The sequence below is a fragment of the Echeneis naucrates genome, chromosome 24 (assembly GCF_900963305.1).
Source record: "Echeneis naucrates chromosome 24, fEcheNa1.1, whole genome shotgun sequence".
In the NCBI taxonomy this organism is placed as follows: domain Eukaryota; kingdom Metazoa; phylum Chordata; class Actinopteri; order Carangiformes; family Echeneidae; genus Echeneis; species Echeneis naucrates.
In genome coordinates, this window is record NC_042534.1 from 4634965 (window position 1) to 4647920 (window position 12956).

At 41.4% G+C, this 12956-nt stretch overlaps 1 protein-coding gene across 1 annotated transcript in view; it reads right to left on the reverse strand.

Annotated features, from left to right (window-relative positions):
• Window positions 1–2421: 2421 nt before the first annotated feature.
• Window positions 2422–12956, reverse strand: part of LOC115038215 (disks large-associated protein 2-like) — a 77983-nt gene continuing 67448 nt past the window's right edge. Inside the window, exons 6-12 of the mRNA XM_029497087.1 lie at window positions 8590–8948; window positions 7069–7154; window positions 6586–6992; window positions 6180–6271; window positions 4629–4781; window positions 4485–4487; window positions 2422–2637 (exon numbers count right to left, since the gene is read on the reverse strand). Of these exons, the coding sequence (XP_029352947.1) occupies window positions 2422–2637; window positions 4485–4487; window positions 4629–4781; window positions 6180–6271; window positions 6586–6992; window positions 7069–7154; window positions 8590–8948 (1316 nt within the window). The remainder of the gene's footprint in view (window positions 2638–4484; window positions 4488–4628; window positions 4782–6179; window positions 6272–6585; window positions 6993–7068; window positions 7155–8589; window positions 8949–12956) is intronic.

Sequence of the window (12956 nt, forward strand, 5' to 3'; positions counted from 1 at the left end):
ATTATCACCATCATTCCTCCTGACAAGTCTCACAGCCTCCACTCGTGCTCTCCACTGCTGAGCGCCACCCTGACTACAATAAAATAGAAAACGTTAAACACTGTAGTGCAGCATAAATCTATGCCCTGTAAAAACATTAGTTTTAATTAGCTGGGGTTAGAGTGGCGAATGAGGATGGATGGGCATGTACTGCAAATGTCTCTGTTGGTGAAATATAAAATATGGACAGGTACAGTGGTGTATTTTTAGCTAGCTATAGCAAAATGCCCTTGGCTCAGGGTGGGCATATTAGATTTTACTTAAAGGTTGGTGGAATGTCAAAGCCTGTGATCTCTCCCATTTGATAAATAAATATCCCTGACCACTGTTCAGGCTAGAAAGGAAGTTAAACCATTAAAACGTTCTCCTCATTTTCATCACTGAGGGCAAGAGCATTGCAAAGATGATCTTTTCTAAAGTCACAATCTACCACACGTCATTGGAGAGACAACGGGCACCATGTTAATAAATCTCTGTTTAAAAAGTCCTTGAGTGTGTGTGTGCGTGCACATAGGACTGGGTAAAGGACAACAGTTTTAGAGTAAAAAGCAGCACCATTTACTATAGTAACTGAATATTGTTAAAGTGTCATTTGCACCTGTTTTTCCTAGACTACATGAGCAGATCAAAGTAACAACACAAGTCTTTTCATTATGCGCCACTTGGAACAAAACGTCGGATGCAGAATGAGATGTGGTTTCAGTTGGTTAAGAAACGGCCCTTAATCACCAGGACAAATGCACTGTCAAATCAACCCACGACTGTTTTAAATAGAAATACTGAACATATACTGTAGATTGTGATGTTGGTCATATGAAAGATATTGTAAGTATAATTAAAAGTCTAAGAATCACAATAGTGTAAGTGTGAGAGGCCTGAATGCCACCAGAAAGAAATGAAAATGAAACAAACCAAACAAACAAACAAAAAACAACTCACAAGGTGCAGGTTATATGACCTATAGAGTAACATGAAATTCTGTGGTAAATTTCCCATATCTGTCTTTGCAATTCAACTGCAACAATATCACATGAGCTTCATAAACTACATTTCCCTTGGAAATACAAACATGAATATTATAAGGTGCAAAATGCATTGTTTGATACAGTCACCTCTTCAAAGCTGCGCAAAACTCTCTTTTTTTCTTAATAATTCATATTTGTTCTGCAATGGAAATGTATCCAGCAGCAAATAACATACACATCTCTTAGAAAATGTTGAGTTCTTAGAGGGGGAGGTTTGATTTGTGGATGAAAATGATTTCAATGAGTTTCAGCCTTATTTTCAGATCTCATTCAGCAACACTGGTCAACAGCTGCAGCGTGCCCAGATAAAGACAGAGGATGATAGATAGATAGATAGATAGATAGATAGATAGATAGATATTATGGAGTACAGTTGTGCAGCATCTCAGTCAAAGTCTTCATAAAAGACTGGGCATTATTTTTTTTTTATATATTTGTGTTGTTGGGTTTTGTTTTGAGTTTTTTTTTTTTGTTTTTTTCTTCAAGTGGTTTCCATCCCTCTGAGATACATCACTGTGGAAAACATCACAAATTTTTTTTTACAGGGTGCTTTAGCCCAAGACCATTGTTGCTGGTGAGAGAAAAGTTGCACTTTGTGTTTCTCTTTGAATGTGGCAAGTACAGCGTAACCCATAGTCACAATGAGGCAATGGCAGTAATGAGAGCTGTAACAGAATGGATGTGACAAACAACACTAAAATCATTTCATGTTGTTAAAATCATTATGAAGTGAAATGTTTATTTGCAGTCTAGCAGCTCATTCTCATGGCGCAGATTATGTGGAAAATGGTCCCCTGTGGGGTTAAAGCTACACTAGGCAACTTCACGTTAGCAGCTCCAAGTGACAGAGATGTAAAAGCAGCTTTTTAACCATAATACCCAGAAATCACCTCAATAAACTGCATCCAACATTCATGTTCATCAGGCAGGCCTGGAATCGCTTTGAACAAAGAATACCGGAGGGACAGGAGTGTCTGATGCTGGTGTGTCCAGTTTTTACTGTTTTGGAGACATTCTTGGGTTTCAACTAAAATGTTCGATTTCTATCACTTCCTGTGGGGAAAGGATCATGTACAGCCGGTGCAGCTGGCTCACATGACTTCTCACTTAGGGAAGATTGGGCGAGCTCCCCTTTGGCAGTGCCACATTGTCATTTAGGCTGATAAGATGGATGGATTTTCAGCACAGATATTTGCCTTGTGTAGCTTCAGTGGGGACAATCCAGAGAATGGCAAATGGATGATGACAAAGTGGACGGGCGGTGACGGATGTGATGGCAGAGGGAGGCTGTATGGGACGCCACGAGCTGGTGTTGGGTGGAGGTGGACAAAGGGAGCCGAGGATGGATCTGTGGACCTCAAAGCCGTGTCTGGGCTTCAGGGATGTAAATCTCGATGCTGTCTGCCCTCTCTGTGGCTGAGTTCTGTCTGAATGAAGCTGCTCGTTTGGCTGCCATGAGGCGTCTGCGGGCTTCCTGTCGCTGGCGGTCCTGAAGGTCCAGAGAGCGTTCCCGCGTCACACCGCCACGCCCCTTGGATGGCCGCTTTGGCAGAGGTGGGGGCCACTTCCGCTCCTTTGGAGACAAAATCCAGGGTTGTTAGAAATATATGTTGATTCTACAGTGAATCTCAAACAGTGGGCTAGAGTGCCAGATAATATAAATTATAGACCAATTTATTTAAGAGACCTCAAACCTAATGGATTAAGAACAACCCGTCAATCTAACTCTTGAATTTACTTGATAACTGCTGACTATGAAATGAAACCAGGAGCACACTCCCTTTGTAGACACATGACAACAGCAATATTTCTTTTTATTCTAGTGATCTCAAATTAATATTGTTTTATTATGTATTATTATGAAACGCAAAAGTAATGATTTATTCAGATCAGTACAAGAACTAATGGGAATAAAAATGATCCAGCTGATGAAAAACTGGTGGAGAGGCTCTATTTCAGAAATGATCGGCTGGAACATGATGAATGTTGAATCAGTGAAAATAAACGTTTGCAGCTAATCAGAAAGACTCTTCACGAAAAGACGCTGGTCAGTGACTGAAGTCTGCTTTTTCAGCTAATTGTGCCACAAATCCCCTGAAAACAGAAAGTGACTTCCACCATGACATTGTAATGGTGTCAGTTCATTATAAACAAAATCGGCCTCATCCGATCCAAAGACGCTTCACTAAAACAACCGATTAAGGAGCCACTCATACACTTCTTCACTTCTGAGCACCCTAAATTTTCTAATATATGACCTACACGGTTGAATACTGACACTCAATGACCTTTGAATGCAAAGCAAGCTCCTCTGATATTGGCACACTGGTGATAGAGTGAAATGGTGCCTGCCTTGGAGGAGATAAGACCAATACAGAGCATCTGTGTCACTGTTAGGACTCAGCTTCATGGAGCTTGCAATGTGTCTATTAACTGCTGGAGGTAAATATCTCCCTTACAACTACAACTGTAGCATGAAGATAATTATCCAAGTGCCCGAAGGATCTTATCTATCTCTAAAAACACATTACTATCTAAATGTACTTCTTATAAACACACCTCTCCCCTCTACAAGCATTACTCTGACCAGTGTGCTTCTGTTTCAGCAGTTGGTTAGAGACAGTTTAACCGGCTTTACATTTTCATGGCTTAATATCTTTTATTTTCTGATCATTGAGATTAGCCTAACCATCTTTTCAAATCCTGATCTTCACCGAAATTAAGTTTCCAACCTGATGACACCTTGTTTATTCCTGTGACAGAAAAGAGTGGATATTTTGAAAGTGTTCTCTGCTGCAGAATTTGGTTTCTTGTCGAGGCTGCCGAGGCCCTAACCCTAACACTATTAAAAAGTCGTGGTAAGCTGATTCGCAAGCCAACTTCAGTGGAAGAGCAGATTTGATAGAGACAAAAGTTATCGGAATAAAGTAAAAAAGTTATTCATTCTAACATCAGCTGTGTAGCAATGGCAACACGAGTCACATTTTTTTTCATATATATGCAAAATTGGTGGAAAGAAAAAAAGTACCTAAGCTGTTTTGGCCTGGATGTCAAAACTTACCAACTTTTCTGCATGAAAGCATAATTTTCATGATGTAGTGGCGTTTGTGTTTAAGCGCTGTGCAAAGATGCAAAACCGTTCGTTGTCCACCTCTGATTTGCTGTGACAGAGTCAAAAATCAATGACTTTTCGTTAGCTTTTTAAGGGACTATCTGCCAAAGTGCACCTGGAATGAAATCACCAGCTGCTGGTGAAAAATAGTCGAGCTACTATGCATGACAATATGAATCAGGCGATGAGTGATGATAATGTTATTCTGGAGAGACAGTTGATGACTTTAATGAGGAGATAAAGTTTTAAGACAATGTCTGTGCTAAACTGATGCTGCTCACTCCTGCAGTGTGATAAGAATGATTAACCTCCTGCTGGTCAGACGCCTAAAAACAGGAACACAAATGCCAACAAATGTGGTTTCCTCCTAAATTGAGCAAGTTCATCTGGAGCCCATTAGAACTAATTACAGTGAGCGTGTGGATCCCTGAGAAAACAGCTACCGGCTTCACCTTCTTCTCTGGGCTCTCCACCAGCTGCCACTGGTTGCTCTTGATCTGCTGCAGCTCATCAAACTTGGCAGTGACGTCATCGATGGAAAGCTGCAAGAGGTCCCAGAATCCTGCCAGGTCCTGAGATGTGGGTCTGGGCATGGCACTGGGGTCCTGAGGAGAAGACGTAAGTTACAAGATTTTTAAGTAATTTCTCTGAATTCTCTGAACTGTTTCAAAATATGTATTTAAAAAACAAAACACAAAATGTATGGCATGTTGTACCTGTTCTGAGCTATAATATAGAATATAATCATCAGTATCATATGGAACCTCCATTTAGAAAAAAAAAAAAAAAAATCCAAACTTTTTTCAATTTATTGGAGAAAAATAAAACTGTCTTGACTGCAACTACATTTGAACCTCACACTTGTCACCACTGTGTGGCAGTGCAGCACCAAGATTGGTTCATGAGCTCCCCTGACAGTTCTTTGGCATCCTCTCTGCATTCAGTGGCGTTCATTTATAGCACAAAGCACAAGTTAAGTTGATTCTGTGCAGCAACAGAAGTTATCAGAGTTTTAAGTCCCTTAATTACTGTGCAGATGCTTTTATAGAAAATTTGAATTGGGCTCTACTGTAATTTGGTCAATTATGACTATTCTATGAAATTTGAATGCCCGCAGGCTGTTGCTTAGCCTTTCTGTGGGACAGGCAGCTTTATACTGCACATTATTACAGACCGCAAAAAAAGGATTGGCACTATGAGTTAATGCCAAGGAAAGTCCTGTCAGGTTGAACTTCACCACACATGTAGAGTATTATGCAGTTCTTCTTCTCCCCAGCAGAGGAACCGTGTCTCATTCAGACATTTCTGAAAGCTCATGGCAATCTAAGGCTTGTCACTACTGATGTTCGACTTAATTCATCATCCTATTATCTATGGAGCGAGTGCAGCCCAAATCCATCCATAAGAGGGCAACACAGCAACTTAAGACATACACATACACACAAAAAATATATCAACACAAGGCTACGAGAGGGCAAGCCGATTTCAACCACCTCTACAAGGTTTTGCATTTCATTTAAAAAAAAAAAAACAGCTCTGCTTGAGAGAGCAGTGATTAAATGCCTGACTGTCTCTTTCACAGTCTTTTTTCATTGTATCTGCAGAAACATTCCTATTATGACACCAGCCCTTCTAATATATGCTGGCTGTGAATAGTTAGCATTAGAAAAGGTATAAGTTTCCAGCTGGCGTGGCATGAGGGCTAAACAGTAAGACAGTGTGTCGGTACACTTTCCAAACTCTGAGATACCATTCAACCCGCTCCAGCACAGGTGCTGCTTCCTATTGGAATTCCCCTTTCGTTTACAGCCGGGTCAGTAGTGGCAGAGGGTTTGCTTCACTATCGATCTCTCTTGTCTATTTCTGGAAAGTGCAGTGTCACCCACTCAGAGCGTCAAGAAAGGGAGGGTCACCAACGAGTTTAGCCCTGTTCTTTTATGTAACATAATGACTACATGAAGGTTGAGACATTGGTCATGTTCGTGAACACGTATAATACTCACCAGATTCTGCTGACATAGCCAGTAAAACTGCTGAAACTTTTGTGACATAAGTAGCTGAGCACTTCCCACTGCACTCCGGATTTTTCCTAGGACTGGCAGATGCAAACACACGTGCACATAAAGGGAGAAGAAAAGCGACAGAGAAAGAGAGAGATTCTTTTTTTACCACTGCCAGCTTGGCAAAGATTGAACATGTTGAGCGGCTCCTTTCAGAAGGATCCAATCTGCTCACAAAATGCCTATCACGACTCAGTGCTCTCGTGGCCAACATGACAGCTCAGACTGTGGCTGTTCACTTTGGTTATACTGGCTATCCTACAAATAATGTTCACCTTATTGGTGCATATCATGATAGCATTGGCCTACGACCACCAAAGCAGAATGCATTTCCCCTTAGGACACTCACTTTCCTCCGACAGGTCATGTTCCTCTGCCTCTCTCTCCATCTCTTTGCACCATCCCTCCAACCTTTTGGTTTCATTGTGAAGCAGCTGCATGAACCAGCTTCCGTCCCTGCGAAGGGGCGACACGCGGCCCGTTTCGGAGCTCTCCAGGCTGGGTTCAACCAGCCAGGTTTCAGGCTGTGGGCTGGAAGGCCCACTGGAGGGCCGGTAGTCTTCCCTGTAACTGAACAGGCCCTGTGTGCGCACTGTGCGGATGGCCCCATACTGTGTCGGCGTGCTGGGCTCAGAGTGACGACCGAAGGCACCACCGAACTGCAGGCCCTTGTCCTCCATGGAGGGAAAGCCCTCCAGCTCCATGTCTGCTTGCACTGCAGTGGTCACACTGTTTGAGCGCTTGAACCGCCCATGCCTAACAAGGACAGCGATGATATGTGAATACATTTGCTTGAGAACAAAGAAGAACTTGCTCATTCTGTGCTACATACCGTTTTTGATCCTCCACCTGGATCCCTATTGAATGGAACTGAGGAAGGCCTTTGCTTTCAGTCTCAGAGTCTGTCACAGTTTCCACCTGATAAATACATACAGCACTTTCAAATTTCATCATTCAAAATATAAATATCAAGATGTCCCACTCAAAAGGGCAGCTTGATATTCAGAAATGTGTTACTGGTGTTGTTGCTGGAGCTAGTGTTTTTTTTTTTTTTTTTGGGTTTTTTTTATAGATTTTTTTTATTTATCACAGATTTCAAGCTTCCATTTTTATCTTTCAGCTTGCAACGAGTGGGTGGGTGTGTGTGCTGGTTTTGAAATGGGGCTTTTATCAAAAAATGCTAGATCTAGGTCTGTAACAATCTTCCTGACAAATACAACTGCTCAACAAGGACAAGAGCAGATGGTAGTGAAGAATTAATTTATGCTCCCAGTCCACCCTGCCTGCTCTGCAGAAGGTAGAGGGGTGGTAGCCAGCAGTTATACTTATTATCAATAAAGAAAGGTTCACAGGAAATCTGGTGCTTTCCAAGGTTTCAAACTGTCACCTCAAACTATGTAAATATACAGCTACATTAAATGTCTCTGAGGACCAGAATAACTGCATCATGGATTCTTGTGCGAGGTACTAGTATGAAACTTGTAATAGAATTATCACCTGGTGGATTTTTGGTTGAGTCCTGCTGGCTCTGTGTCTGTTGCTGACGACTGGACACGTTTTCCTGGGTGCAATGCTCAGGATTGCCTCCAGGAACAACATGTTCCACACAGGCAGCTTTCTCTGAAGTTCCAGCTAACAACTGAGGACACTTGCCTTCAAGAGAGGCAGAAGCAACCTAATCAGAGAGACAGTGAACTCGCCAGGCAGAGTGGTGCTGCTTTATCGTGTGGTAAAGGTTTGTTCAGGCCTCCGAGGCAATGAGTGATGTATAAACTAGAAGTGAAAGAGTATTCAAATCACCGACTGGATCCAAGAGAGGGAGAGAGAATATTATATTATTCCACACGAGTGAGGCTTTTGAACAAGTCCTCTCCTGGTGATTGTACATCCTGACATGTGTAAAGGTCAACAGGACTCCAAAACCTTGTAGAGCACTTTACACAGATTGGTACATTGGAGAATATGTAAGATCTTAAAAATGACAAGATTGACTAATTTGCCCATTTGGAATTTTTTTTGGCAGTCCAAAATTACAGTCTGTAAGGCTGCTTAAAAAAATCATGTCATTCGATAATCCACCGGTTTTCGTCTTTTGCTTTTCGTCCAGATTGAGCCATTGTATGGTGTTTGGTTGATTAAAATGCATATGTCTGAGAGCCTGAGGAGGTTTTTATTCTGGATTCTGCTGGACGTTAACAATGTGAATATCAAAGTGATAAACAAAAAATTATCAGCCTGCCAGCCCCAGACAGACGAAGACAGGAGGTTGGTGTATTTAGTATGAAGGCTGAGTGAAGAGCGCAGTGAGTGGAAAGAGGGTCCCAGAGTAAGTGGCTGTCACTTATGTTGTTACCTGTATCCCAATAGAGGAACGTGGGGTTTTGAGGTACTCCTCTGCCTTGGACACCAGCACGGCTTTGTCACATGTCTGGACGGAGGTGTGGCTGCCCAAAGATGCAAGTCTCTTGCCTGCCGCTGACTCCATGGCCATGGTGACAGCCTTGGTGCTGTCCAGGCTGTCAGTGGAGCTGTAGATGGGACGACCAAGGCTGTCCGTGGTCCACAGACCGCCCCGTGGATGCCTCCCCTCCTGGTAGGCATCTTGGGTGGACTCTGTACTGCTCTGGGCTGTTACAGAGATAAGAGGCTTGGTGGTGGTGCGCGGGGGCACAGGAGGTGGAGTCTTCTTGTAACTGGGAGGATATGATACCGCTGGATAGCACAAGCAGGATGAGAGGACGAGGACAAGGCAACACAAGGGTAGAGGATAAAATAAAACATGAGAATGAAAAATGTGGCCAAAGCTGGTAAGGGCCAAGTGCTGCAGTACACCTGTATCACACAGTGTGTGATAGAAGAGTGTCATAGCATGATGAGAGATTAGGCATTTGAGCTCCTAAAGCAAGGGAAATGTCAGTATACAGTGAGAAGCGACAGCTGCTTTGTAATATCGCTGTGTTTAATGCAGAAGTGCAATGAAGGATTATGGGAAAGATTAGTTCTTTCAAGTGCAAATGAGAATTTGATGGTAATCCATCCAGATGGACTTTAAAGCAGAATTGGACATGCACCAACTTCACGTGCTTGCCCCCCCCCAAAAAAAAAACTCAGATAAAACACAGAATTAACATTTAGTCGTTCAGCATGCACATTTTCTAAATAATTCAATATTTTTTATCATGGGAAAGATAATACACTAAACCTTCAAGTCCGATTTCAGGTGGGATGTCTGTGTTGTCTGGTACACAAAGCAAATATGAACTTAGTTAGACACCAACTGGATATATATATTGTTAATTTTTCAAACCATCAAATTATGTTAATTATTTAGTTAGCAAGTTATTAAACACTAATATTGGGAACACTCTTCAATAGATTACTTTATTGGATTAGCTGAACCCAGTTGCTTCATTGGCAGACATTGGATTTACTAAATGTTCTTCAATTTGTTGGTGCTATAGTGTTTTCTGTTAGTTTAGGGAATCAAACCAGGTTAATTTTATAAGCCAGTAAGATATTCCCTCTATGCAGAACATCATAAAAGAAAATAAGTATGAAAAAAATGAATCATTGTCTAGAATAACAATGAGAGCACTTTCAACACCAGACAGGTCACCAGTCCATCGCAGGGCCAACACATAGAGACAGACAGAGAGGACGAACCACTCACACTCAGACCTACGGATCAATCAGCCTAAACCTGATGTCTTTGGACTGTGGGAGGAAACCCATGTAGGCACAGGGAGAACAGGCAAACTCCACACAGAAAGTTCCCCTGGGAACCAAACTTGCGACCTTCTTGTTGTGAGGCAAAAGGGCTAATCACTATGCCCCCGCTGCTGCCCTGCTTAAACCTTCCTCACCAGTATATGAGAGCTCTCATGAGCTGCTGTCATTCATCTCCTGCAGTGCTTCCTCTAGTCATCCATGTGTGAATCATTTCCCAGCCATGATTTCTATCAACAGTGATTCATCCTACTGAATATATTACTTAATAGGCCTTCAGTAAGATTGCTGTGATTTGTCTACTCAAACATGTACTGTTAAGTAGAGTTAACACATACAAACCACTTTGCACTATAGGTAATAAATGCAGTAAATAATTAGAAACCACACTGAAGGTATGTTAAGCTAAATTCAGCCTCAGACTTGACTTCTCTCCAATTTGAAGGGGCTGAAAGGCTGTAAGACACGGTGGGTGGATACCAGAATGAAAAGAGCACAGTGACTCAGGCAATTTGCAACGTCACACCTTCTATTTTTACCCATTTCTACCCATTAGACTTCGTTTGTAAACTGAAGATGTTTTTGACTAAGTGATAACCATCTGTATTTATGTATCCGCTTTCTGTTTCCTGGAGTTAGCTTGAATGATTTTGACAATACTACATATTCATCTTCATAATAATTAACATTTTGTTATAATTAAAGAGTTGAAACACGCATTGTGTTATATTCTTTGTGAAGGTGATAATGATCAGATTTTGTATAAAGTACTTCTGAGATGTCTTGATTCAGCTGTCTGAGCTTTTCGGCTGCAGTTTGTGCTTGCTCTTGAACTTGTTCACCTCATTTATACCAAAATATCAAAACCAGCTGTCTGAACTGTATAATGTAATGCATTTTAACAGCATAATAAACTACATTCTCCAAAAAATTATCAGAGTTGAATGAACTGTCTTAAAACAAAACTCATGAAGATGGGATACTTTGGAGGGATGAAAGATTGTAGATGTTACCAACTCAAAATGCAAAAGCCAACGTACAGAACAATTAAATGCCAAGGAAATCCTAATGGGCACTGATAGATATATCGTTTCTAAACAGTAAATGTGGGAGTAAAGGTCAGAGGGTTTTCCTGCCTACACCCCCCCCCCCCCTCCAATGCCTGCCTGCCTGTCTCTCTCTCTCTCTCTCTCTCAACCCAACCGGTCGAGGCAGATGGCCACCCCCCCTGAGCCTGGTTCTGCTCGAGGTTTCTGCCTCTTAAAGGAAGTTTTTCCTTGCCACTGTTGCCAAGTGCTTGCTCATCGGGGGATCTGTTGGGTCTCTTTAAATAAATTTATAAAGAGTTTGGTCTAGACCTGCTCTATATGTAAAGTGCCTTGATGTAACTTTGTTATGATTTGGCGCTATACAAATAAATCTGATTTGATTTGATTTGATTTGATTTGATTCATTGTCATGTATGAATGTATACTAAGTTGATGACAAACAAACAAACAAACAAACAAAGATTTCAGCCTGTCACGGAAAATCTTTTGCAGATGTAATGAATGCCACAGTACTCTCACAAAAGGTTAATAGTAAATACTCTAAATTAGCCCATTATCAGACTGTAAGGGGAGTCAGCGCTACACTCTTTCTTTCTTCTTTCATATACTTTATGCTTGCATAAATGGACTGACATTTTGGGACACTACTTGTTTAAGTGTGCTCGGGAAAAGGCATTTAACATGCTGACTCCTCCTTCACTGTCAAATCATCATCCAATAGACTTCTGAGAAAAGGGCTCTCAGCCTGAAAAAGAAAATCACAATATATTGCAATAACACTGAATGAATACCAGATGTCCTTTTATAGACCAGACAGTCTATCTGAGCAGTACTGTGTTCAATGGTACTGATATTTGACAGTACTTCTGAAATCTTATGAGTGGATTTCAAGCTGAAACTAATAAAAGTGCTGTAAAAAGTCACTGAGAGGAAATTACAAAGTGTCAAAGCAAGGGGTCCAAATACTTTTACCACTTCTGAATTAGAAATATTAACAGGAAGCTGCGCACATCGTCCCACACTAGTGTGATTTTCTAAAAATGACTAATTTCTGACTAAAGGGTTGAGATTACTACATAACAGAAATACAACGATGTGCAAATGGCAGAGATTATGTTCCACAGTTGTTAGCTGTGGACTGAGGAGTGTCTTGACTTCAAATTCAGCCATCAATTAAAAAAAAAAAGAAGAAAAAAGAGTAATCAGTAGTTTTGTAATTGATACAAGTGCTGTTTAATTTCGGGTTGTCGACATATTTGGTTTCAGCCAATATACTGCAGGATTATGTTGTGATATTTATTGCACCTTAAAGTGGTATGACTCATTACACCCATCAGGGAACAATCTACAATTTTAAAACACGGTGGAACACAGCATCACTTCCTCATGCTCGAAGTTCAAGTTGCTCTGTCACACAGGGAATTCAAATGTAAAGGAGGGAGAAAATTCAACTGAGACTAAAGCCCCTATAACCTACAGATACTGCCATGCCTACACCCGACGTATTGCACTGTGTGTAAGAGTTCTGACTCTTAGTCTGTTTTCTCTTTCCAACTTGAAATACGCCCACTCTCTCCACCTACATGTGAGACCTACAGTTTAACTAAATGCCAAAGAATGTTCAACATGCAGTATCGGAGCATGAAGCCAAACAAGTTTAACACAATAAATCAATAATAGAGACAATCTAGAAATGGCGAGTTGAAGAAGTACTTTTAAATGCTACACACTTCATTGATGTTTTGACAAATGCAGTCCTAAGTATCATGTCCTCAGTGTAGTCGGTTATGCCTGGCTGTGTTTCAATATGACTGCTTGGCTTAGTACTGCTGCACTGGGCAGTTCAGTAAACAGACCCACACACTGCGAGTGTAGCCAGGACTAAATGGACCTGATTGTCATGCCATTAAATCGTGGCGTGCAGCATTAGTATGGCAGGTAAAAA